At 43.1% G+C, this 27,415-nt stretch overlaps 4 protein-coding genes across 6 annotated transcripts; 1 reads left to right on the top strand and 3 right to left on the bottom strand.

Annotated features, from left to right (window-relative positions):
* Positions 1-342: 342 nt before the first annotated feature.
* josd1 (Josephin domain containing 1) lies at positions 343-7,429 on the bottom strand. Its single transcript, XM_080021383.1, has 5 exons — positions 7,289-7,429; positions 5,826-6,840; positions 4,771-4,899; positions 1,895-2,089; positions 343-757 (listed from the first exon to the last, which is right to left on the bottom strand). The coding sequence occupies exons 2-5, from the start codon at positions 6,263-6,265 to the stop codon at positions 649-651; spliced, it is 873 nt and encodes a 290-aa protein (XP_079877509.1). The 5' UTR covers positions 6,266-6,840; positions 7,289-7,429; the 3' UTR covers positions 343-648.
* A 1,480-nt stretch (positions 7,430-8,909) lies between these two features.
* LOC307245309 (uncharacterized protein) lies at positions 8,910-11,817 on the bottom strand. Of its 2 annotated transcripts, XM_080020805.1 has the most exons (8): positions 11,695-11,817; positions 11,318-11,395; positions 10,785-10,838; positions 10,544-10,594; positions 10,381-10,431; positions 10,118-10,168; positions 9,938-10,000; positions 8,910-9,792 (listed from the first exon to the last, which is right to left on the bottom strand). In XM_080020805.1, exons 1-8 carry the CDS (start codon positions 11,771-11,773, stop codon positions 9,020-9,022), a joined length of 1,200 nt encoding a protein of 399 aa, XP_079876931.1. In that variant the 5' UTR covers positions 11,774-11,817; the 3' UTR covers positions 8,910-9,019. The 2 variants fall into 2 exon arrangements, with proteins under 2 accessions (XP_079876931.1, XP_079876932.1); XM_080020806.1 differs by lacking the exon at positions 11,695-11,817 and having other exon boundaries at positions 10,785-10,816; positions 11,318-11,684.
* A 241-nt stretch (positions 11,818-12,058) lies between these two features.
* xrcc6 (X-ray repair complementing defective repair in Chinese hamster cells 6) lies at positions 12,059-24,030 on the bottom strand. 2 transcript variants are annotated; one of them, XM_080021879.1, is made up of 13 exons: positions 23,991-24,030; positions 23,612-23,707; positions 23,029-23,141; positions 22,346-22,487; positions 21,605-21,856; positions 20,009-20,195; positions 19,224-19,395; positions 17,391-17,559; positions 15,596-15,757; positions 13,901-14,030; positions 13,632-13,732; positions 13,265-13,381; positions 12,059-12,938 (listed from the first exon to the last, which is right to left on the bottom strand). In XM_080021879.1, the coding sequence occupies exons 2-13, from the start codon at positions 23,685-23,687 to the stop codon at positions 12,739-12,741; spliced, it is 1,821 nt and encodes a 606-aa protein (XP_079878005.1). In that variant the 5' UTR covers positions 23,688-23,707; positions 23,991-24,030; the 3' UTR covers positions 12,059-12,738. The 2 variants fall into 2 exon arrangements, with proteins under 2 accessions (XP_079878005.1, XP_079878004.1); XM_080021878.1 differs by having other exon boundaries at positions 19,209-19,395; positions 23,991-24,029.
* Positions 24,031-24,733: 703 nt separating this feature from the next.
* On the top strand, positions 24,734-27,079 carry LOC307245413 (desumoylating isopeptidase 1-like). The gene is made up of 6 exons (XM_080020981.1): positions 24,734-25,026; positions 25,224-25,245; positions 25,368-25,437; positions 25,567-25,676; positions 26,133-26,255; positions 26,967-27,079. The coding sequence occupies exons 1-6, from the start codon at positions 24,936-24,938 to the stop codon at positions 27,049-27,051; spliced, it is 501 nt and encodes a 166-aa protein (XP_079877107.1). The 5' UTR covers positions 24,734-24,935; the 3' UTR covers positions 27,052-27,079.
* The last annotated feature ends 336 nt before the right edge of the window (positions 27,080-27,415 follow it).

Below are 27,415 nucleotides of genomic sequence, written 5' to 3'. Positions count from 1 at the left end.
GACACGGTAGCCTTGAGGGAAATAGGACAGTGGAGATGGCGCAGGGAGAGAGAGAGTCCACAAAAAGGAGAGACAAAACCACAAAGACGGGTCAAGGTGGAGGTGGAGGCCTAGAAATTTAAAGGTTAAGACCACTTGTTGGAGACAAAGACATTCTTATGCACAGCTCGAACTCTGGCGACTTCGGCAACATTGAGATGTACAAAATTAATCAAAAGTGACATTGAAAAATAGTCTCTCATATATATATATATATATATATATATATATATATATATATATATATATATATATATATATATATTTATTTTTTATTTTTTTTTTTTTATTTTTTTCTTTCATCAATTTGACTCGTGTCAGAAGCGAGCGTGGTCTCTCGGTTGGTATGTATGTGTGCATGTTAGGCATTGGCATCCTTCATCGCTTTGCTACTCGTCAGATAGGAGAGTCCAGCAATGGCGGTGTCAACAAAAAAACCCCAAACAAAAATAAAAAGAAGCGGGAGAAACAAAGCCTGCCCCGGTGTGCATCCAAATGAGTGGCTGGGCACAACTCCACTTCCCCTTGGCGTCCAGTCCCCGTTTTGGCCCCTCGCCGTCCAGTCCCGTCCCCGGCTGTGTAGCAACGGAAGATGCGACCAGAAACCCCTCACTCTCGGCAGCCGTCGGACCTCCAGGACTTGTCTGCCTCCACTTCCTCGGAGACCACCAACAGCAGCTCACAGTTCTTCCCTCGCAGCTGGTGACGCAGGAACTTCCTGTCGGTCACACAAAAGGGGAAAGCGCAGACGTCAGACGCACAGGCGAGAAGATGGGTGAGCGACTCTTAAGACCAAAGCTGAAGTTCTACCCCATGATTCCTAAAGAAATGTACAAACAAGCATTCAAGGGCTTACGGTAGCATCCTATCCCCCCGTTGGATCGTCTCAATGTGTATGCATGGTGATCCTGACTCTAAAGGCCACCTCCAGCACAGCTTTGTCTCCTGCCCCCACCCTCCAGGTTTCTTGGGGAGTTGTTCATAATTTAAAGTAGAGCCAATTAGCAGTACTATGGCAACTGGTGATCAACAAAGCAGATTCACCACAACATAAGCGAGTGAAAGTGAACCGCTCAAACTACAACTGCTATGCAGATAGTCGTCTCCCTTAATAGACTTTCTGTTAAAAGGCTGCAGTAGTTTAGATGAACACTTTTGGCACAAGTACACATTTTAAAGAGCCTGAACTTTTTAAACGTTGGTGCTTAAATCAGTTATTTATCAAAAATGTCCGGCCATGACTCGTGACTGCTGGTAAATGTCCACAGCAAGGACTACCACAGAAAAAAAGGTACAATAAGTATAATTGTATTCACTCATTGCCCAAATTGACCACGATATATCAGCGCAGGTTGGTTCATGTTGTTGACCAGCGGCAGTCAGTCCACTGTAACCTCGATGGCTGCTAGGATTTCAAGTCTTCAAAATCCAAAGCCAAAATCAATAGTGCATAAGCAGTCGGCACGCTTGTACTGTAGGTGCGTACAAGTACGCTCGGTCACAAAATCTGGAAGGTGCGTGAACATCCGCACACATGAGCAGTTGACAAGGTTTACGTTATGCGGACCCTTGCGGCTACGCAGATGCTTAAAGTACAATTTGGCCTTTGTATCCCCAAACTGGTTTCATTTTGGTTCGAGTGCAAGTTTGTCGCAGGACCCCTCAGAAGCCTTGTGGAGGTCGCATTTGGCAATGTTGGTGCAGTTTCTATGGCTTCCTTTAGGGGGTGCTGTTTGTCCCTAATTGTCCTACGTTACCCAGTAGGCCTTGAAACCACTCAAAAATAAAAAGATGAACTAAGCTAGCTATTCAGCATATGTAACATGGGTACACAGAAAACCTAAACCGCTCCTACCTGAGCTCGTCTGGGTTGCCAATGGGGTGTGGGCTACGCAGCTTGGAGTCCAGGTTGTAGTAGACCCCCGCCACCTCTCTCACACCTATCCAATGCTGTCGTTTGAGTGGCAGCCTCAGGGGCCCCCAGCGCAGGTTGGACGGCACGTTCAGAATGAAGCCCGTCACATTGGACAGCTCGATGCTGCCCACGTCCCTGTAGCAAGCAAAGCACACGCACTTTCAACCAAATTCCCTAACGTGGGAATATTATGTGGGAGACAATAATATGTTTGTTACATATAGTATTTCATATCAATGTATCCCAACAGTCTGCTCTCCTGCATTCTGTCTCCCATCTCTTTCACACTGTTAATGAAAATAAAATATATTTAAATTTCTTCCCTCAAAAGCATGCCTTCTTCTGACTGATTTATTTTTATTCTGGAGAGTGCTGTTCCCTTGAATATGGTTACATGGTTAATAATGGTTGTTTAAAAGTGCCAGCTAAAGGAAATATATCCATGATCTATGTTTTTGTTTCTTTTGGACAAAATAATATTATGGATTACCACTTTAATGAGAAGCTAATTCTTATTTTAACCTCTGTGATTAAATGGTTCCTCTCACAGCCTGAAAATAAGTGATGAGTGCAAGGATATTCAAATCAGTGCCCATAGCCCCTCTGTTTCTTTACGCTAATGATTATTAGTTTTAAGGAGTTGAGACGGTTAAGCATTCTGTCACCCATATTACACAACAGTTTTTGATTGAGTTTAGCTGTGATTGGATGCCTATTGTGTTGTCAGCGGAGGAGCAGTTGAGTAATTTATTTTCCCTTATTGCATTCACCGGATTGATAACAGCAATCTTCCTCCTGCATTGTTCTCAGCACTGAGGAATTAAGAAACACTTATCAATGGGGGAGCTAAGGACGCTGATAGGGCAGCGTTCCACCATGGAGTATCAATGAAATTTACAGAATAACAGAAATCAAGGCGAGGAAAAAATATTTCAATCTCAGAGGGAGTTATTTTCCACTTAATATGAATAGTTCATCAAGGAAAATAACTTGGTGAACAGCGTAGTGATTCAATAAAAGTTGAGTCATTGGAAGGCAAAATAATTATGCCTTTACAAAAGCCAGCAACCAATTAGCATTCGGAAACATTGTTCCAACTATTGAGATTCAGCATTAATATGACTTGATTTAACTTGCTTGTTGTACAAATCAACCATGGTTTATGAGCGGCGGGGTTGAAAATGTAGTTGATCAATGCCAGTCAGTCCAAAGCTGGATTCATGTCATGTGTTAATGTCTATCTCTATCTCTGTCTTAAAAAAAAAAAAAAAAAAAAAAGTTTACCAGCACATCCATTATTTAGTTTATGGTGGTGACCACCAGTGGAATTCTTCAACATATACCCCTTTCCCACTGCACCGAAAACCCGGCAATAGACTCCGGCGTGCCATGCTGCTTCTACTGTAGTGTTGGGTCATTCATGAATGATCTGATTCTTTTGAATGGCTCAAAATACTTTTATATATCATTTATATTATTGTATTTTGTTCCCAATCACACTGGAACCAGGAGACACCCCCTTTTCCGGGTTAGGATTTTTGTTAGGGTGTGTTTGTGACGTTGAAAGGACGCACTAGAAAAAAAAACTGCATTTCTCCTGGCAATGGGAAAGGTGTCAATCGGCTATTTTCAGCGGGTTGACCCGCTAATTTTGGTGTGGAAACGGTATCAGTGTTGTGAATATGGAAACAGATATTGGGATATGAAATACTCCCTATTATTATCATCATAATGAATTCTTCTTTCTTCTTGTGGTCGGACTCTGAATGTCACTGTATATGTGTCTATGTGTGTATGAATGAACAGTGCGTATACATACATATATACACATAGGTATTCATGTACGAATATGTATGTATGTGTTACGTGTATGTGTTACGTGTATTGTTTGTAAGAAGGTTTTTATGGACAATGTGTATTGTGTTGTGATGTACTTACAATGTACCACTGATCACCACCGTGTTTAAGAGGAAAACAAAACAAAAATTATTAATCATGCATTAATAAGATAAAGATTTATTAATTACTTTTTGCTTTATTAATCCCCAAAGGGAAATTCAGTGTTGCAGCAGCAATGACATTCATGACAAAACACACATCATTTACAAAAACACACGTTGTTTTTGAATCAAATCATAGCTAGTTCTGTCAGACAACTTGACAGCACCACATGCTTCCACACCCTTAATGGGCCAGCCTATTTAAGCAGCCTGCCTGAACTGCCAGGGATGTTAACGACAGTTTTTTGCTAGTCCACATGTTGGAGGCATTTAGCGATTAGTCGTCGTTGTTGGGGGGGGGGGGGCGACCGTGACAAAGTGTCCCTGTTAAGCTTGGTACACACGGGGCTTTTTTTGTTTCCTTTCAATTGAAAAATGGAGTAAAATAAATAAATCTACAACAAAAACACACTTTGTTTGGAAAAAAGGTCGCTCTGTCCTGAGCTGCTGATTGCGCTCCACCATTTTGTCAATTCAACAATGCATTTCTTTGCGTGCATTTGCGAATGTAGGCTAAAATAAATAAATTAATCATGATGAAAAATTGATTTTGAAGATTTTACTTTTTACTGTTGACGCGAAGAACCCGTTGACAGTCAGTCGAGTGTTCGACACATTTTAACATCCCTACTTGCTGCGCTTATGTTTGCTGTACACCTCGCCGGGAGTGATGAGCAGTCGAGGCCAGATGCCAAACTAAATGATGCATGATAAATAAATATCATTTTAAAGTAAATCTAAGAGTTGTCTCCCAAAAATTAACATAAAAACAAAAAACATTAAAAAAAAGTTACAAAAAAGACCGTTGTTCTGTACCTTCTCTTATCCCACCAGACCGCCTCAAAGCCGCGAGTCTGCAGGGCAGCCATGATGACATTCACGTCATAGTTCCCATTTCCCAGCATGCTCTTCTTGTGAGGTGTGACCAGAGTGCCAGGCGATAGTCTACAGAGACAAGAGAAATGATGGAGAAACTTAGAAACCCTCACCCAAGTAAAAATATAAATTAAATAAGAACAGTAAGCCAACCCAAGGTGGTACGTGAGCGTTTCTGTATGTCCGAAACTATAGTACGCTCAAATAGTATGATAAAAGTACCGGGATGACATACTTTATCTTGTGAAATATTACAGTGTCGTCAGCAACCAGCAAAGTGCTGTATTTAGTGTGTCCAAGAAGACATACTCAGGAAGAAGACATACTTGGGCCTATAGAGCGTATACACAGTATGTAGTATGTGATGCAGCGTGGGAGATTTGACGGACACATGAAGTAGAGAGACAGGCACCTGGAAGACAAGTGATTATATTCATTCTCTATCAGTAGAAACAGAATTTACTTATTTCATCAGATACTATGGATGCACCAATCCTGAAATTCTGGGCTGATACTGATACCAATGTTTAAAATAACAATTTGGCTGATAGCCGATGCCGATACTGATGTTTTCCGAGTCCCCCTGAACACAGCATCACTTACAGTTACCAGAGTTCCCATAAATGCAGCATCACTTCCTGCTTGGAGTGCTGCAGAGCCGTGTCCGCTTCTTCTAAAAATCGATCGTGGATGGCGTTGTTCTCTCGGACGGATAAAAATATTAAATAAAAAAAATACTAAAATGGGTTCGCCACTCGCCAAATATACTTTGGCGGCCATTTATATACCTGGGCGGCCCACCCAATTAAAGTCTGTGTGGCCCAATAAAAATGTCTATCATATAAACATCAGCCACAGCCATCGGTGAATGTCATCTTATTTGGCCGATGGCAGTTGACAAGGAGAATATCAGCTGATGTACGGCCGACAAATCGGTGCATCCTTATCCGATGCTACGAAGAGTTAAATGTTGTAAGGTATATGTCTGGCCTCACCTCTGGTAGATCTCCTGCAGAGCATCCCTGCTGAACGCCGTCCCGTTCTGGAAGACGTTGTTGAGTGCGTGCAGTGCGCACAGCTCTCTCCGCTGCTTCTCGTGGTAGATGGCCGGGGATGTCGGCGAGGCCTGGGGAGGCGACGCGGGGGTCAGGGAAGAAGAGGAGGAGGAGGAAAGATCCTGCTGTTGTTGTTGTTGTTGTTGTTGTTGTTGTTGTTGTAAGTCCCTGGGATCTCTGCACCTCCTTTCCACCTCACCTCCTCCTCCTCTGGACCCTACCAGCACCCCCTCACCTCCACCACCGCCTCCTCCACCTCCTCCGCCTCCGCCTCCTCCTCCTTTCTGCTTGCTGACCTTCCAGGGCATGCAGCCCAGGTCCTGCAGGCCCCCTCGGCCCCGGCCCTTCCACTCGCTCGCTGGGTATGGAGCACTCCCCATCTCGGAGCCGTTTCTGCAGCAACACTCGAAAGTGACACTGCTGCCCCTGCTACTGCACTTCTCACGACGCTACGGGTGGCGTGACAACAATCGCCATGGCAACCTTTCAGCCAATTGGAGGAGGGGATCCTGGGGGTGGGTTTAAGGTTTAGTGTTTTAGGTGTATAAGAGCCCTTTACGGGGCTTAACACAATGGCACCTGCTCTTAGAAAGTGTGTGTGTGTGTATGTTTCGACACTGAATCAACAAGGGGCTGTTGGGGACGGGACGGGGTAGTCAAACCACAAATACAGTATTTGGAAGTTTGTGTCAATCCGTGTTTCCAAAAGCAGTCAATCAAGGTATGCACAACTAAAAGCTACTGGAGAATCTTGCGCGAGGCCAGAAACTGGCGATCGCAACTGTTGTCTCACTCCACATCGCCAACTTCATCCACCCCGAGTGCGTGGACAACCCTGTCCATTGTCAACGTCAACGCCTGTGGACTTTGCAGTTCTTTCCATCGGAAGCATGGATGAGTTTCACCGGAGCAGACTCTGGGCGATGCTGATGCTGAGCGGTCAGCTGGAGAACAGCTGGGAGATGCAGAGTGAAACACAAAGAGAGAGAGATTGATGTTTTGAGCCATTATTAGGAAGGTTGCTTTTATTGATGTCGGGGTCACATGCAGGACACATGATGAGATATGCCACAGATATGGTTTTACAGGCAGTTCAATGAACACCGGTGTGAGAAAGGTAAACACTTCCAGAAGCCTGCTGATTGGACAGGAGAAAAACAAACAGCACACATCTAGTTCGCAGCGTACACACATTCCACAATAAACTTATTGTCCTCTGGGGAAAATTGTACCCGTAGTTAAACAATAACAAAGAAACAAACACCCACACCCACCCACACACCTGTACTGACGTGAATCCACGGTTATAACCAACGCCGCCCGATCTTCCGTCTTGGGAGACCATCTACGTGACATTAGTCTGCCAACGCACACAAACCTCGGTTTTGACTCCAGCCACTTACCCCCTTCTGTGGTTTTTCGCCGTTCCTCTCCTGACATTATCCGTTCATTTTCAATATATAAATAAAAAAAAACAAAAACGAAAACAAAACAAAACAAAACAATGGCCAGGTCCTCTCCTCCCTTCCTGGGGCTGCTTGGTTCTTTTGTCTTTACCACTTTTCCGTGTAGCTCTCCAGTAGTGGCGCAAGACGCGCGAACGGTCCGTTCGCAGCGAAAGAACCATTGAACTGAGTCGGGAGAAGATGGGTACTGGGGACTAAATCGACCGAGGCATAATTCATGTTCGAGACGGATTTACACTTTCACATTCCATCAAAATAAATCATCTTGGGAGAAATCAATTAATTTTGTGATTCACAATTTGCCATTCTCTGCCCATGCAGTAAAGCATACAGTATATACTGTATATGTCAGAAAATGTGTCTGAATCTGGAATCAACAGTTTTCATTATTCTGCCTAAATAAATAATTTTGACAGGATTAAATGTTTGTTTTTTTTGGTGATAAGCGCATTCGCAACTCAGAACCCACCGACTCTGCTGACACTTCCTCGCTCTCGATAAGTCGTCCCTTCCTCGCCACCAAAGGACATCATGGACAAAGAGTCGCGAAATGGAACGACTCTTTTTTTTATTTTTTTTCTAACCGAGAGACTCGTCGAGAACCGAATCTGAACAAAAGGGTCGAACCTTTCATCACGACCCTCAACGCGAACATGCGCACAAGCCGATTGGCTTCACGTTGCGCGTCAACGTCTGCGTCATAGCGGAGCGCACGCCGGAGTCCGTCCCCTCGAGACTGCGAAACCCCAGATTTCATGCCGCATTCAATCGACGTCGGAACTCGGAAAGATCCGACCTTCGTGCCTGGGGGAGCAGGAACGGCAATTTCGGGAAAGGTGGAATTTCAATCGGAATGTCCGGGCAGGTCGCTCTGGCCCAAGGTTCCCCGCTGTGAACAGACCTGACGTCACGACAGCGTGGTAGCTGAGGATGAACGAATTGCCCTTGCGTACGTTTTTATATATATATGAAAAAAAAGGTATGACTTCCAAACTATTCTGTTAGTGTTGCTTCCTGTGTGGGTACGCGAAAAACAGATAAACACTCGCTGCTGGCGTCCGTGTTTTCCCGAACAGAGGCAATACAATGCAACACATTTTAGCCCGGAAGTGGGGACTACCGACCCGGAATGTCCGATTTCCGATTTTGATTTGAATGCAGCACCAGTTTATTTTCATCTGGGGGGAGGGGGAGGGGGGGGGGGGGGATATTCCACAGTGCTTATTATTTTTAGCGAAGCACAACATCCCATAATGCCGGAGCAAAGAGGTTCGCTTTCGACACTGGGAGGAGATTTTACCTTTTCTCAAAATTACTTGAGTTTATTTTCTCTCATATTTGGTATTTCTTATGAGTCGTTCAAATGTATTATTATAGTTAAACGCTGAGAAAGTAATGATAGGACCTATTTAATAGGACATACAGTCTTTGAACGTGACAAAATGGGAACTAACACAACAACCAAACAAATATCTGTAGTGTACCACAATGATCTCAAGCAGAGGATTGCACTCACACTCAAAAGTTATTGTATAACACTTGAATGCAGGACTTTTCTCTACATCACCCCATTTATTTGGCGCACACACACACACACACACACACACACACACACACACACACACACACACACACACACACACACACACACACACACACACACACACACTACATGTGCCCCAGTTTCCTCGCCAACACAGAGGCCATGTCAGCCACTAGCTCCTCCTTCATGCAGTCTTCCCTCCTTTGTAGTTCGTGGATGAAATGACCCCTGAGCGCACGCATTTCCTCCACCCGCTCCACAAGCCGCTTCCGCGTCACGCGCCGTGCCTCCGGACGGAGGTCTAGGCCATTGTCCACCAGCTCAGCCCTCAGTTCGCACGGCAAAAGAGCAGTCTTGAGACCAGCGGCATTCACTTCCAGCAGCTCAGACAGGGTGCCTCTAGAACCAAGGTGATCTGTGTGGGTTAGCACGGTTAGGACGTGCGCCGTGACCCCGTCTCCAAAAAGTTCCAGTGTTACTCTCATGGCCAGGGCAGCGCTGTTGCTGTCGACCCCACCGGCGGAGCCTGGAGCTCGGAGGACCAACAAGACCGCGTGGGGACCGGGGCTAGCCAGCTGGAGGCTCCTGAGTGCCTCCCGAGCCCTCACGCTGTCCCTCAGCGACGACCCCAGCAGATCCGGGGTGTCGATCACAGTCAGCTCCCGCCCATCGACCAGCACCCTTTGTCTGGTGGTCTCCATCCGGGGACTGGGGCTAGCCCCAGAGGGGTCCACTCTGCACCCCAACAAAGTGTTTACCAGTGAGGTGCGTCCCCCTCCGGAGGGCCCCAGGAGGATGAGCCTCAGGCCCGGGTCCCCGAGGCAGTAAGGGTTGGAGAGGTGAGGGGGCCGGGCCAGAGAGCAGCTGCAGGGTTTGAAAGACCGACTCATATCCATCTCTGGAGAAGTAAAAAAGAACGAACATGCATCCTTAAGACGTTCCCATGAGGTATGGCATGGTACTAGTACCAAAGCAGAAAAAAACCCTCCAAAGCTGCCCCCCCTTGTAAATATGCAATAATCTTAGAACATCCCTGGACTTACTTGTGATGTTTTGCTGTTGTGCTATGACTGACTCCAGGCCGTGCTTTGCATAAAGGAGTGACCCTGACACCGTAAAGACAAATTGTTTATTTGTGAAATTGAATGTGGAAAAAAAAAAAACACAAAAAGGTCAGAGAGTTCAGGAGATCGAAAGCAGAAATGAAGAGGAGATGGACATACTTGGGATTGCTCTGAAGATGACAGGTACCAAGTGCAATTTGGAAAGCAATGCTGGTGAAGGAATGGACATGTCAGTGACCTTGAATCCTGATCTAATAATAGACGTTTGATTCAACAAGTTGATACGGTTTCACACAATTCTGACAGTGTACTTAACACAATGTACCATATCCTATAACCTTACCCATCCCCTATAACAGTGCCAGCTCAAAAAGGAAAATAAAAATCCTTCCACAATTGGAATAATCATAACGTTTTCTCACCCATGTTAAATCTCCAAATTTGAGACAGCCAAAGGAACAAGATCTGTATAACTACAATAAACAAAGGAGAAAGAAACAGTCATGGTATATTACATTTTTTTACTTAATGTGCAGTTTGGTTTCAACATAATTACTAATCAAAAGTAAAGGATTAGGTTCGTACCACGGACAGTTCGGACCAGGTGGCTCACCCAGCTCCACAGAGTCGACAGACCTGAAACAAATCGAGGGATGACTGCATTGCAGGTTAAAAATTAAAGGCTGTTTTGTCACACTTCAAAACACACCATATTGAAATAAGTACACTTTATATTGGACAACCACCATCATTTCCTTTTTTGTAACTTTAAAAAAAAATGTTATACACACAAATAACCTGGTCCCCATTATTGTTGTGTACCCACCAGTTAGAGAGCAGATGAGACGAATTGGCCACCTGATCAGGAATGGAAAAGCCGCTGAGGGAATCAATTCACAATTCAGAAAACACCACTGCATCCTAATAATCTAACTTGGACTGTAACTTGACTGATAACTCAACTATATTATTATTTTGTTTACTGTCATCCCTGTTTGTTGATTATACTACTGTATTTTTAGAATTTTACGACACAATACTGTCGACCTATGTAGTGTAGTACAAGTTCAAGATTATAATGATCTTGTATTTGTATGACCACCTAACTGCCATGCTTGTAAGTTCATGCGTTTTAATAAAATAAACAATACCTGCAGATATTAAAAATGTATATATTTGAAGATACGGTTATAGCTCACTAAACAACAAAAAACGACAACATAGACATAAGAATCATTGCTGATCACACTTTACAACATTTTCAATGAGAAATCGATTAATTGTTAAGTTAGTGAGTAATGATTGCTTTCGATGAGTGAACAATGATTGATCCACACACACACACACACACACACACACCTTGGGAGAACCTGTAGACCACATAGCCAACAACGGCTGCCGCTGCAGTCAGGACACCGTTGACGTCCAGTCCCCAGCCTAGTGAACCAACCGGGGAGGAAGGGGTTAAAGGCCATCACGTTATTGAGCTAAGTTGTTTGTGCTAACCCAAGCACCTAAGCGTGTGCGCAAACTCTGGCGCAACCGGAATTTTATCTAAAGAAATACACCAGAAAGACTCTCAAAACATTCGACCAATACGGGGAACCCGGAAGGAGATCGGTTAGTTGGATCCAGAAAAAGTTGACAACCACAAATGCGATCGATCAACGGTGTACTCGGCGTTCTCCATAGCGGAAGGGAGGACGCGCAGCAACGCGGTTCCCGGTTTGCCTCACCGCCCCAGACGGTTGTCCCATTTCGACAGTGGGCAGAGGTGGCTGTACAGAGGCTGTCCGCTCCGCAGTCACACTCCATGTTGCCTATAGGAACTGGGGTCCATGCGGGCAGCACCCGGCACCTGTAGTCGCTGGATGATCGCTGGGTGTGTCGGCACCACCCCTCAACGCGAGGAGCGCTTTTATCGTGAAGAGCCTGACCGGCCGTCAAAGTATGTGGACTTTCCAGTCCCCAAGAGCTATCAACTCCATGAGATGAATAACAGCTCGACTATATTTGTTGTAATACAATAACATTGTAATGAACAAGAAAACAGACGTTTTATAGTTAGAGAGTAAACACCAGCAGAGTTTTGAAGTACGAAAACATTTATTCCATCTCTACATGGTCACATGTCACCTGTTAAATCTTGGGGGTATGTTGACGCGCAAGCATGAATGGGGTTGTACATTATAAACATATTATGTGGCAAGCAGCAATGTTCTAAATCAATATAATGGTGGTGGTTTTTTTTTTTAAACAAAGGCAATATGCTATCAATCCTGAGCCCTAAAACTTAACCATACCAAGTGGTTTCCGCACCAGATATGAACTTAGTTTATATAAAAAAAACAATCACCATGGCTCACGGTGGTATATTTTTGTTTTTGTGTTTATACTTGAGATGTGGTGGGTGATTTCCATTTTCTCACCAAGCATTGTGGTTAATAAGCCTCCAAATATATTTTTTACATGTTAACCAAACAGCGGATAACAGTCTTCAATTTTTACCACTCTTGAACTAAATGCTTAAAAATAAAAGCGTTGGTTGTGGTCTGCTTACTCAATGAGCCATAGGCCAAATTGTATATCCAACCGAGGCACTTTTTAAATTGATGAAATAGGCGTGGCACTGGCAGATGGTACAAATAAGATCCGTTTTGGATCATACAAGCATAATCTACTCCCCAAACTAATTAGCATTGTTATTTTCACCTCTGTTTCTTGATCGACACAAAACATTACTGTCCTTAAACAAACAAACCAAAAATTGCGTCTCCCACTCATGGGAGCAGCCGAGCTATCAGAGCGTCTATCAGTTCCTGTTTCTTTGTGCCGGTGGTGCGGACCCCAAACTGCTTGCAGGCCTCCTTCAGCACGGGCACCGTCAGCTTTTCCAGGGTGCCTTCCTGTGCGTGGCTCTTCAGCTCCTCCTCCGACACCTCCACTTTGGGCTTCTTGTCAGCTCCCCCTCCGGCGTCCGCTACAAAAGAGTCGGGCGAGTCGGTCACCGTCAATAAAACTGTTTTTGTTTTTTTTAATATTTTTTTAAACTTCTTTTAATATAGCGAAAATGTTCCAAATGGTATTTGGCAAGTGTTTGCCAACTTTATCTTTCTTCCCATGAAGTTTACAGTTTAGATCACCTGTGGACAACAGCAGGATACTCAGCAGGAAACTGAACATTTCGATGTGTTTCGAACAAGATGGCGACATCAAGTCGTTTTGTTTTGATTTCCTTGAAAACCCAATGCGAGTATTGTGAAAAACGAGAAGAAAAACAAACAAAAGAAAAAAAACATGACTTACCTGTTTTGCGCTTGACGGCCGGCTTACTATCGGGGTTGTAGTCAGCAGGGTAGACCAGGTCTTTAAACTCCTGGACCAGAGGACCCAGTCGCATGTCCATCTGGTCCACCTTGGGCACTGAGCGAGCAAGCGAGAGAGAGAGAGCAGCTTATTCCCAGTGCCTCCAGTCAACAATGTTAAAGAAAAGAGAGAAGGGCTGAATACAAATAATGAGGAGAAAGATGAAAGCAAAATATACAAACGTGGAATAAACAAGCTCTAAAAAAATAGCACCAGTGATCATAAGACAAGCAAGAATTGCAGAAGTTTGGTGATAAATTCACGTAGTAAAAAAAAAAAAAAATAGACATTCGTAGGTGGGCCTTACTGATGAAGTCGTCTATGTTTTCAGGGGCCATCATGTCCAGGGCCAACGCCTCCAGGTTCCTGTAGTGCTGCTGGAGGACCGGGTTCTCAAAGGAGTCACTCCTGCAAACGTACCCACGCAGACACAATTACACACACACACACTAACACACAGATCAAAAGGCTTGAACGAAAGCAAGGTGCATATTCAGCAATTCTATATATTCTGCGTACATGTTCTATTTCAGACACTTTCCAATTCATGATTTCTTTGATACCAATGACATTGACCTGTATTTGAAGCGCAGCTTGGAAACAATCTCCTTCATCTTCTGCACCTGGGCTCCCGAGGCTGCAGGGCAGGGGGGGATGTCCAGGGTCCTGATGTCGTCGGCGAACGGCAGGAAGATGCCGTTGAAACCTGGCACGAGTGAGAGGGCATCACAGCATGAAGGGGAGAACAAGGTGGTAACCTGCCTGCTAGTCCTCGCACCGCCAGCAGAGAAATGTGAGCATTGATGTTAATCAATGCTCACATTTCTCTGCTGGCGGTTAGGGCGTACGAAAAGCCGCTTCACTCTAGCGTAATACTACAGGTTAAGTATGTAAATAATCCGATTTCCTTATCATTCCTTTGCCCAAAAAATGCGTGAAAATACCAGGAGAGCACGGATGTCACACACATCTAGTTTTTACTAAATTAAGTCCCAAAGCAACAGAAAGCTACAGGTTTTTTTGGAACTGGACGGAACGGGACAGAATGGGACGGGACGGGACAGTCCGTTAAGTCAGTTGTGGTTAAAATCTTTAATTCATACATGTAGGAAACAAACGAAAATAAATTGATCTAAAATAAAGACATGTACCGGAGCTGGGAACCGGAGCATGGTGCACCACTGTCTGGGGGAGAAATAAAAAAAAAAACACTCCACTAATTCTCTGAGTTAGTTTATTACTTGTATGGAAAATTAAAACATAAAGCTAAGGAAATCAAATCAAAATCTTTTTCTATGAGATTATATTAAATATTGCCATATTATAATCACAAGATTTGCATATAGAACAGCAGGCACGTGCAAGGGGGGTGGAGGGTGCCCATGCACCCGCCTCTTGCTGGCTCCCTTTTTATTTATTTATTTGTTTTAAAGTGTGAATGGGCATCTGTCATTTGTCTGGGCAATATATTCATATTCTCGAGGAACGTATCCTCGGCGCACCCAGGATGTGCACACAGCGGAGCACAGATCAGATCTGCACAGCTGATCTGTATCGTGCTGCTCCGTTTGCCCAGAGCGGCGAAATGCCTAGAACCAGAGCTGGGGGTCCATGTGCTATTTATTTTTTGGGAACCTGCCCCTCTTAATGTCTCTACATGGGCCTGTGGAGCGGGGAGGTGAGATCCGATCACCATTGGTTACTCGACAGCTCTGAGCGGAGGGGGCGAGAGCCTCCGCCCCCAGACTCCCTCTCCCCCTTTCCGCTCCAGTTTCAGAACACGGTAAACTGAATTTACACCGTTTCTCTGCTGGGATTTTTCCAGGCGATTAACAAATAAAAATAAATTTAAAAAAATCGTCTGTCATCAATGTCAAACGCGATCAGTGGAAACGATCGCCGATTGACGATTTAAATCGTATATCTGCCCAAGCCTAATTTGCAGTGTTTTTTCATCATTGCATGTAAATTACCCAGGTCTTATCACACACACACACAAGTCAAGCGCACAGTGTCTGAAACCAGTGATTCCAAATGGCAGAAATGTTTTTGCATACTCCATTTGACTTGACATACAAGTTCAAGGTCAGTTGGAGACATGATTTCATGTTTAGCAATGGTTGGGGCTTGTTTATTCATACATTCTATAATTTTTGTTTCCCCGAAACACACTCCGCTAGTGTAGGCCAGTGTGGGTTACCGTTACAGTTATCGGTCTGGTGCTTTAGCATTGAAGCGGTAAAGCTGAGAGCCATTTGCTTAGTACTGTACCCGGTGGTGTAATCTGAATGCGGCCCTCGTCCGTCTGCTCCCTCTGGGGCACCAGGGCCATGAAGCGAGGTGGGTTGTTCCTTCGGGGGATGTATCGACAAAGGGCGAAAACATTCTTCTCGCTGCACTTTTTCAACAACGCAGTGAGCAGACAAGCGCTGCCTAGGTGTAAAAAAAGAAAACATATTATTCTTTGTGCACATCTCTCAACAATAGTTTCTAAACAAACTAAATACAATTTCCCTTTGTAACAAAACAGATATGTAACGAAAAGCAGATCAGAGCTTTATTTCCTGAAATACTTTAAGACAGTGGTCTTCAACCAGAGGTCTGCGACCCCTGCAGAGGGTCCAGCGATTTTCTTTTTAATGCCAAAACAAACAAGTAGGAAACTAATGAAAGAAAATAAATCTAAATTTAAAAACACACAGGAACCGTAAGACTCATAAATTAGTAAATATATAAAATATATAAATAGGTTAATAATATGCTATTATTGGTCAGGCTTAAAATACAACACAACATTATATAAGAAAATAATTAGCTTGTAGCTGGAGTATATTGACTAGTCGATGGATCTTCCGGAATACGCGTGTCTGCATCAAAGCGACATCAAAAGCCACTTTCACACATGCAGTCTATCCGTGAAATGTTCCAGAACATTTCCTGCATGGGCTCATCTGTGAATGGGAGCAGTGATCGATATTCCGGAAAATCTGTTCCGGCAATTTCCCACCTCCCACCTGTGTTGTGAATGGAAGCAGTTACATTGCATGCACATCGCAGGGCCAAATAATGCATCCGTCTCTTTCCAGAATCTTTCCAGACACTTTGGGGTCAGACACTGTTATCGGCTCATATTTTTGGCTGTTTTGACTTGACATTGAGAATTTCATACAACTAACACTCACCTGGTCTGAGAAATGAGGGGGATGCAAATTAAAAAGGTAATGAAATACACATACACATAATAAAATACACATACAAATACACATCTGACGAATAATGCATCCACACTGCAACTTTATTTCTCTATGAAGCAAATCGTTTTATCAGCATATACTTTTGTGCCATTTTGGATCAACAGTGTGAATATCAGGTCCATAATGACCCGAAATGAAACAACCCTTAACACGCAACACTCAGTGCATGCAATTCTCGCAGGGCATGTAGAATTCAGCATAACACTGGGACAAGCACATACTGGAAACAGTTAAGTCCATCTGATGTCAGACGCGTTCACATGGAGCGAGCGAAACCAATCACAAGACTCCACTGTCCCTGTCCAGTTTAGAACCCAGCACTCTTTTAATGTTACTATTAATGTATTGAATGCCTATGAACACGAAAAAACATTACTTGTCTCGCAAACTTGTTAAATATTAGGGATGCATTGATCATGATTTTTCATGGCTGATGCCGATTTTTCACAAGCAAATTGGCAAATGAGTTGTCTATAAAATCTTTGTGCAATGTTTCAGCAGAAATGTATAATTTTTTATAAAAATGTTGTGCACATACATCCTCTTTGCCGCTCTCTGGCGTCTGACTTGGCACCCCCCCCCCGGCCAGTGACATCACTGGAGGGGGGCGGACCGCGTGGACCGCACTGGGTGACTTCTGCTGGACTAGTCCTTGCCCCATCTATTACGTCATGGTATTATCATGGCATGTGTGAAAAGGCACAAGACGGAAATGTTCCTGAATGTAGCTGCGTGTGTGAATAGTGAAATTCACTGGCAGTGCCAGTTATTTACCGGAACTATGTATGAAAGGGGCTAAAGTCTGTCCTGACCTGCCACTTGGTCCTCCTCTGGGTAGAGAAAGACAGAGGAGCGGATGTGGTGGTGCAGCTTCAGCCTATCCATGGGTTTGAAGCCAAACAGAACGAGTCCAGCGTCGTCAAACTTCTTAATGGTGTCGACCTCCTCCCTCTCCATAACAATCTGTCTCTGGCCATAGACCTACATCGAAAAACAGATACACACCATCTCCTTACTCTAAGCACAACAGGGGAAAGGATAGATACGTAAATATATTGAGTATGCGGTTCATATGGTATCGGTTCCTGCCTTTTAGTAACATCTGGTTCATGGCTGGAGAGTAAAACCAGATACAGTCGATGGAATGGAATGGATAAAGCCAAGGATTAACAAATGTTGCAGAAAAAATATACTTGTGCTGTTAAAGTAATATTTGTAATCTGCATGAATAGATTACGGTAAGTGCTGTTGTGGAAAGAACTGACCTTAATTGTATTAGGAACAATACCGTAAATACTGATGTATGTGTGCATACTAATGTTTTGAACTTAAAAGACATTGACCATATAAAAGGAGACAAACTTATAAGCCCTTTTTCAGTTTGACATGATATTGATATCGCAGCATTATCGCCTCAATAGCCTATTCAAATTAATGATTATAATGCTGTTACATTGATACATTTTGAATCGAAAAATCCTGTTTTACAGGATAATCCTGCAATGCTATATTATGGAGTTTAATTTACATAGTCAAATACTAACATTGTTTCTTGTGGAGAAGCTAAATTTCTTCCTAAATTCTGTCCATGCCGAGAGAGAAAATTCTCAGTTTGAGAAAACTGGTGAATGTGGAAAGTCCCCTTATTGTTCCAAGGTCCTTGAAGTATTCAATAATGATTATTACAGTAGATAGGGATGCATAGTAGCATTTTTTTTGGCCAAATTACTAGAACTGACAACTAACTCCTCACTCTTTGCTGATACACAGTACTGTTTGGAATACAGAAAATTTCAGCTAGAGTTAGCTTAAAGGTACAGTGTGTAGAATTTATATAACAGACTTGGCAGAAATGGAATATACTATTCACAAATATGTTCTTATGTTCTATGTTCTATATAATCCCATGAAAGTAAGAACTGTGTTTTTGTTACCTTAGAATAGACAATTTTTAGCTACATACCAAAGGTCCCCTTCCACGGAGCCCACGTTGTACTGCCATGTTGATTACAATAGCCCAGAATGGACAAACTAAACATTGGCTCAAGCGAGGGCCTTTCATGTTTTTCACGGCCACCACCTCTTCCACAGAGACTGCAATGTTGGGGAGGGGATCAGATCGCAACCAACTGAATACAGTTGATTGTGATCTGCAACCTCAACGCTAGATGCCACTAAATTCTACACCCTGCACCTTTAATTATTTTTAGTAATTTAGTTAATCTTTATAAAAAATATATATCATTTATATAAGGAAAAATAGTAACAATATTTACACATGTAAATGGGCTATATACTGTATGCATACATGTCTAAGCATATGGAAAACAACGTATGTATATATAATAATCATATACACACACATCATTTTTTTTTTTATCAAAATCAAATGTGAACATGAAACAGTCACTGTGTTCCAAAAATGGAACATTATAAGGAACTTGATTCAACAGCATTCTTCAGAATCAGAATCAGAAATACTTTAATAATCCCAGGGGGAAATTACTTTTGTTACAACTCCAAATCTACATACAACATACTTACGACATTACATTGTGTACGTGGGAAACAACTGTGACCTTCTGCCTTAATCTACCCCCAGGTGTTAAGCAGTCCTATTCCAGTCGTACCTGAGATTTCTTCACCTCACTGGGTAGCAGCAGGCTGCCGGTCTGTGTGTGGAAGGTGCGCGTCTTGCTGCGAACCGGCTTGTTGGTCTCGCGGTACAGCCTGACTGGGAAGGGTTTGCGGGCTGCTACCGCCATCATGTACACCCCCACCGCAACATTCATCCCTTCACCAAGACACAGGTTCATCCTGAGCAGAGAGGAGGAACATGTGTTTGGTTATAAACAGGGTTCATTCTGGCATTAGAAAATCAAATTCAAGGACTTTCAAGCACTATACCTTTTTTTAAGCACTATATTTTTTTTTTTCAAGGACTTCACGCAAAACAAATACAATAAATTTTCAAGGTGATCATTATTGATTAAAATATTCTCAGTGTCTATCTATATAAATATATCTACTATTAATCTCATTGCCATCTACTATTATAAGTGTCTATTTTCAATCATGCTGGATTAAAATTGAAATTTCTCTGGTATAATCTATGTTGTAAAAGTGATTCTGGATTTTTTTTACGATGCTGCGATTTGAATAACAAAACCAGGGGGAATATCACTGGTTTTCAATTATCACATACTTTTCCAATGACTTTTCCAGGGAATTTTTCAAAGCACTTCAGCACGAAAGAAGGTATTTTCAAGATATTCCAGTACTTAAATTTATGAGGACGAAATTCTAAGAACTTGGAGCACCTCAAGGACCTGGTAAGAACCCTGTATAAATGATGGGTATCGACGTTGTAATAATAATTATAATAATAATAATAATAATAATAAAATATGTTTGCCTGCTTGCCATCTACCTGCCTATGGCCCTTTTCTTCAGCTCCTTGGCCCGCACCCTCTTCTGGAGGTCTTCCAGTTTGGCACTAGGCTCCAGCTGTAGTCCCAGCTCGCTCTCGTCCTCCGGGGGACTGATGATGTCGCAGAAGAAGAGGGAGACGTCAAAGCCGCCGTTTTTCAACAGGTGCATCAAGTCAATAACAACACCTGAAAGAGAGGCGGTCATGATTCAATGTAGTTAGATGCAGCCTCAGGGGTGGACAGATAGGTGTTGGGTGTCAGGTCTGATACTGCGGTCATTCACTTGTACTTGTAAAAATGCTCCTGTGCCGAGCACTTGAATCGATTTCCTGTTTCATGTTCATATTTGATTTAAAGAATATTATATGTGGGTATGTATGTGTATTATAAAAATAGGTATGGAGGAGTTTAATATATTTTGTGTTTTTTTCTATCTATGCTTAGACATGCATACAGTGCATCCAGAAAGTATTCACACCCTTTCACTTTCCCCACATTTTGTTATGTTACAGCCTTATTCCAAAATGGATTAAATTATTTTTTTTCCCCTCATCAATATACACACACAATACCCCATAATGACAAAGCAAAAAAGGTTTTTTAGAAATGTTTGCAAATGTAGCTTCCGTCTGGCCACTCTACCATAAAGGCCTGATTGGTGGAGTGCTGCAGAGATGGTTGTTCTACTGGAATGTTCTCCCATCTCCACAGAGAAACGCTGGAGCTCTGTCAGAGTGACCATCGGGTTCTTGGTCACCTCCCTGACCAGGGCCTTTCTCCCCCGATTGCTCAGTTTGGCTGGGCGGCCAGCTCTAGGTAGAGGGCAAGTGGTTCCAAACTTTTTCCATTTACTTATGATGGAGCCCACTGTGTTTTTCGGGACCTTCAATGCTGCAGAATTTTTTTTGTACCCTTCCTCAGATCTGTGCTTCGATACAATCCTGTCTCAGATGTCTACAGACAATTCCTTTGACTTCATGGCTTGGTTTTTGCTTTGACATGCACTGTCAACAGTGGGACCTTATAGAGAGGTGTGTGGCTTTCCAAGTCATGTCCAATCAATTGAATTTACTACAAGTGAACTCCAATCAAGTTGTAGAAACATCTCAAGGATGATCAGTGGAAACAGGATGCACTTGAGCTCAATTTTGAGTGTCATAGTAAAGGGTGTGAATACATGTGATGTTTCAGTTTTTTATTTTTAATACATTTGCAAAAATTTCTAAAAAAACTTTTTTGCTGTGTCATTATGGGGTATTGTGTGTAGATTGATGAGGAAAAAAATGAATTTAATCCATTTTGGAATAAGGCTGTAACATAACAAAATGTGGGGAAAGTGAAGGGGTGTGAATACTTTCTGGATGCACTGTATATAGCCTATATACATGTATTGACATTGCTTATAGAGAACTGAAAGTTCCTGTATTCCTTACAGTACTGGGTATTGGCAAAGAGTGAGTAGTAAGTAGTCAGTTCTGGCACATGTCCGTCCCTGTGTAGCGTAATCATAATTCTTCTTTGACATAGTTTGTGTTAAAAAAACTTTTTTAAATTGAAGCCAAAAACAGCTGCCTGTGTGCCGATTTTTAACCTACCAGTCTCTTTCAGGTCGCTCGCTTTAGTGCGGGCTTGCCGGTCCGTGGCACTGTCACCCCCATGTGGCTGGTCCTTGCAGGTGAAGATCATGAGACGCTTGTGCGAGAGGCGCAGCTTAATGTCGCTGTACAGGTTGGAGCAGCACCACAAGGCGTCACCCAGAGACGTCTCGCCGCTGCCCATTGTTTCCGCCGCCAACTGGGCGCCTGTCGATCCCCGCAAGGCTTCCACGTCCTGTACCCGCTTGGCGCCTAGATGCACAAAAAGTGAAAGGAAAGACAGAGGGAGGGAGGGAGGGAAGGAAGAAAACAGGAAGAGTGCAAGTAAGATTAAGAGAACAGTGTGAATGTATATATAGTTTTCATACCAATAAATCCCTTCTGCACATTGACATTAACTCTACAGTACAGCACAACACTCGATAAAATATCGTCGTTCGAATATCTTATTGCTTAATCCTGAGGATTAAGCAATGAGATAGATGTCAGAACGTGCATCCAGGACCTGGATTCAACAGGTCAAACTTAAAAATCCCAAAATGAAAATATGTGCCTGCTGTCAGAGGTGGCATAATTCCAGGTCTGTAAAGTAAAAGTTCTGCTATGTTTTCACTCGAGCCCTGAACCGGTACTCCATTCATTCACACCATTTGGCCAATCCCCACGGTTGATTCAAAATCCTGGAGCGGGATTTTACTCTCTGAACTCGGATTTCCCCCCTGCCTGCTGGTGGTTTCCTACCGGGTTCGTCGAGGTCGTGGTACACGTAGACGTGTTTGAAGGAGTTCCGGAGATTCTTGCTCTGCACTGTCCCATAGAACACCAGGGCGACCAGGTCCCTGTGGCTGCTGATGATCTTACTGGTATACACACTGCGCACACACTGCAGGGGAGCGAAATAATACAGGGGGGTATAAATTAGGGATATACTAATACAAGCACTCCTCACTTAACGACCTACCTGTTTAAGGACCGTTCGGATTTTCGACCGGCTCTCCAACCAATCTATATTGTACGCTGTACCGTGTGCACGCTGCGTGTGCAGCGTCTCAGTGTCAAGCATCTCATCGCGCATCACCCTTTATATACTGTATACACTTAAAACACTATATACACTGTATACATATCATCTTTTCACTGTTCTCAGTCTCGTTCCCGCAGTCTGTCAGTATTCACTACACTAGCGTTCGCAATAGCCACGCCCCCTTACGGTGAAATAACACGGGTCCTCGCTTATTGACCAATCAATACCAAATCAACCAAGTCAATGAAGGTAAAACAAACGATTTCATAATGCAGTATATACTGTAGCTGTAGAGCAAAATGGCATCATTTTAAAGAGGTAGAGTCAGGTATTGGAAACCGGGGATGGGCAGTACTGATACAGACAAGACAATTGGGTCAGAGAGGAATGGCTGCCTTACTTGCATGGTCATGTCAAAGTTTGATGGCTCCCCGTTCTCTCCTTTGATGAACATCTCCTTGGAAGCGTCAACCAAAAACACCAAGCTGTCTCTCCCTGTGACCTTGTAGTCTCCTATATGGAAGAAGAAAAAAAATAGCGAGTTTGTTGATTAATTAGAAGCAGAGCATATACAGTACAATATAATACATGATTGTACATTGTTTATTTTAGGGCTGGTTGATATTTACAAAATCAAATTTTTACCGAATACCTCAATAACAACAATGTGACTATACTTTGTGGACTATTCCTGCTGTAATAGGATATTCAGACAATAAATATAGGAGAAACTATTAATAGTAACATGGATATAATAACCATAATAACCAAAGGTAGAGGTGTTGATGAAGTTCATAAAATTACATTACTTTACTGTAATGAAGATATCACTATAACCAAAATCCCAGACAATATTGATATTTATATCGATATATTGATCTGCCCTAATATACCTGAAGAAGAAAAAAACGAAGAAAGTGTAGTTCACACATAGAAAATGATGAGTTTTGAGATATATTTGATGTATAATAGCCAACAACCACCTCCTGCCTCCTCTCCTTCCTCACGCTCCTCTTCCTCCTCCTCATCGTTCTGGTAGAAGGATTTCCACTCTGCCATGGTGCTGCTCCCTGGCACTGCTGAGCAGTTGGGGGTGTTGGCAGTAAGAAATGTGAGTTAGCAATAAACAAAGAAAAAAGTTTGCAACGAACAGCTACTAATAAAGTTATTGTAACGGCGCCACTGCATATACTGGAATTCACTGACAGCATATCAGCTATTGTAGATGGGCTATGTTAGTTAGCTAACTTATTAGCAGCTACTTGGGTGGCTCTTTGCCACATATCATAATACATTCAACAAAACTATATTTAAACAGTTAGGGTAACAGTAACCACATTAATGGCATGAGACTTGACATACCTTACAGTTAGTTGCATGCAGTCGTAAACATGCGCTTGTACTTGTACTTCCAATGCTCAGGCGTGGCGCGCGACACAGTGCTGTGAACTGCGCGTGCGCAGTAGTACAATCGCGCACCCCTCCCGACACCACCCTCCGGTGTCCGGTTTAGGCACCTACACAAAAATCCCGAACAAATATTTATTTCTTTATTACTATAAGCTGATATTGTTACAGCATAAACGTATATCAACACCTTTAAAAAAAATATTTAATTGCGGGGGTGGGTGGTCTTGTCCCATAAAAAGACAGCTTTCTAAAGCTGCTTTCATGTCAAACACTACTCTTTATATAATTACATTATTTAATATTATTCTCTTATTATTCAGGTGATTTGTAGTCGCCCCCCCCCCCCCAAAAAAAATGGAAGACACCCACCTAAAAAAAACAAGTCACCCAAAGTTAATTTTGGGTCTGACGTCATAACGAACGTTTTCGCTTTGTTTTGGACCCTCGTCCACGCAGGCTTCACTTCCTGGTTCACGGCTCGTGCTCCTTTCCTCTTCTCCTATTGGCTGCTCTCTGCTTGCCCTTCTTCTATTGGCTGCGTTCACTGCTTGCTCTTCTCCTATTGGCTGCTTTCTCTACTGTAAAGGCATTTCGTGACATTCACGTTTGTTTACAACCGGCTCATAGTGACACAGCAGTAGCTGTCAGCAGCCGGCTTGTGCCAAACCTTACTCTCTTTGCCCGTATCTGTTTTACACACGAGACTTCAACCAACACTTGTATTTTTACTTTCTCTTTTACCAATACAGTCGATAACCTTTTCCATTATTACAGTTCTAAATGTATTAGCTCACTGTATAACTTTACTGGTGTTAGCTAGGGCTAGCTAATCGGAGATAAGAGATCAGAGTTCTTTACAGCTGCCAGTGTATCATTTTGAGGAACACGCCCGAAATCATGGATCAGGACAGCCCATCTTTCCCAGTTCAACTGTACATTTACGACTTGTCAAGGGGCATGGCTCGCCAGTTAAGTCCGCTGATGCTGGGTAAGTCTTCCTTATAAACAAACTAGGTGCTTGATGGACCAGGAAACAATAACAACACAATACAATGACAAACGCATGTCAATGTCCTTTCTGTTGGGAATGTAATTTAATCCATTCATTAGAATGTGTGCAGTGGAGTTTACACTCAAGTGTTCAGTAGCCTTAATCTGACCACACCAATGGCTCTATTCACACAGGGAAACAGCTTGATGGAATATGGTGAGTGCAGCAACTTTGGAATTTTACTTTATGACACAAGATCAAAAGTCACCCCAATTATGTCAAGGTCTCCACCGGCTTGGTTGTATTTTCTTTTAAGAGGGGGCTTTGAATCTTCCTAGGCACACTGCCATTGTGGTCCATGGAGAAGAGTTCTTCTATGGCGGGGAGGGGATCTCAAATTGCCCGCCTGTAAGAATATAGTTGTTTTCTTGAGAACCATTTACAGGCCTGCAGATACTCTTGTGTCTTCCAATGTTTAACAATTACCAGGGGGTGACAAAGTCATTGAGGACACTAAGGTAAATTTGTGCGTTTTAGGGTGGGACCCAGCTGGGGGAGCCCAACTCGATAGTGGATTTAGGCCAAACTGAAGTGACGGCGGAAATCTTCATGGAATATCTTGCTGCCCTTGGGGAGTCTACGTACAGGTGAGTGGGATGTCAACCTGCATTATCTTTTAAGCTGACCTCCCAGGGCTGTGTGTTGGTAAGAATCTGTATGTTACAGTTTTACCGGTGTTAAGACTAGCTAGATAAGAATAGCATTAGTTAAAAAAACAACAGCCGTATCAATAAAGATAGAGTACAACAGATATAGTACTGTAGAACAATAAATGACTAATACAATACAACCAATACAATATAATCTTTCTTTCCCTACCCTACTACCCGAATCATGTAAGAATTCAATCAGTCTCAATGAATACAGCGTTGTAAGAGAAAGTCTGTCTCTTATCTGCTTTTTTAAGATTCTCCACCACTATCTTACTCTTTCCTCCTGCCCTGCTTCACCCTTCCACTCTTCTCCCCTGTTTATCCCACTCTGTGCCTTTGTTGATTTCCTTGTGGTATTTCATTGTTCTCCCTGCCTGTCCTCCGACGAAGAGCGGCGCGATACCTCTTGTTTGAGCACAACTGCAACACCTTTAGCAACGAGGTGGCTCAGTTCCTCACCGGCAGCAAGATCCCTGCCTACATCACCGACTTACCATCGGAGGTGCTGTCCACGTGAGTCTTTAATCTTTAATTTAATTCAGGGATTCATGATATCCGGGTCTTCGAAGCAGCAGCTGGACTCATACACTGTATGTTGAATCTCTCTTCCTTTTTCTTTGTTTGTAAACACACACATTTAATTCAGTTTATTCAGTCTATTACATCCGGAGAAAGCGGTACAATTATGAGCGGTGGCTGAACCCGGATCAGAACGTGCTGCAACAATGACAATCAGCTATGACAGTGTTATAGTGGGATATAGATAAAACTAAAGAAAGTTTACAGGAAAAATATTACAAAATAACATGGTGCTACAGGAGAAGTAACAGCATAGTATGGAAAAAGAACCCTGCAGTGGAGTTCAGGATTGTGATATATGCACTAATAAAAAAGCAGAGGAGCAGCATGTGGTTTTGACAGCAAGGGATCAGCTGTTAGGCTTTTTCAGCAGGCAGCCGACTCAGCTGTTAGTACACTTCTGGTACTCAATAGTTATAGGTTATTTTAGGACATGGATATCAGTGACCTCGTAATGGCCAATATTTTCCCCCCACATCTGTTTTGTCTCATTTCAACATGGTTCCTATGGTGATGGAAACAATATCGGTAACTCTTTGTCTATACACAATGTTCTGTTGCTGTATTATTTCCATCGTCCACCAGGCCTTGGGACAGGTCCTCTAACTGTTTTAACGCCTGTTGTCCACTGTGTTTTGTCGGCAGGCCGTTCGGCCAGGCTCTCCGTCCTATCCTGGACTCCATCAGCATCTCACCTCCTGGAGGCAGCAGCTTCAACGGCCAGAGATAGACAGGAATGTGCTCTTTAATAAATAAATTCATAATTTTAAGGGTCCGGGGGGGGGGGGGGGGGGGGGGACAAACACAAGCCACCAGCCAAACGACGACATGTTTTTGAGCTGTGCTCGGTCAGTCTTATCTTAATCTACCAGCCATTTTAACTCTAACCAACAGTCCTTGAAACAGCCTTTTCTGAAGTGAAGTCAGTCTGTTTTTTTTTTGTGTTCTGCAAGTCTGATAACTGATAATGGATCGGTGTTGGGAACTTATTTTTGTGTACTTTGTAACATGATATTTCTACGAACATATACAAAGAAGTCCTTGCGTCCGGACACGGAGAACGGGCTTCGAGGTAACTAGCATGTGGAGGAGCC

This window comes from Zeus faber, assembly GCF_960531495.2.
Source record: "Zeus faber genome assembly, chromosome: 20".
Taxonomy (NCBI): domain Eukaryota; kingdom Metazoa; phylum Chordata; class Actinopteri; order Zeiformes; family Zeidae; genus Zeus; species Zeus faber.
The sequence above is the reverse complement of the archived record's forward strand: the minus strand, read 5'-3'. Positions and strand labels throughout refer to the sequence as shown.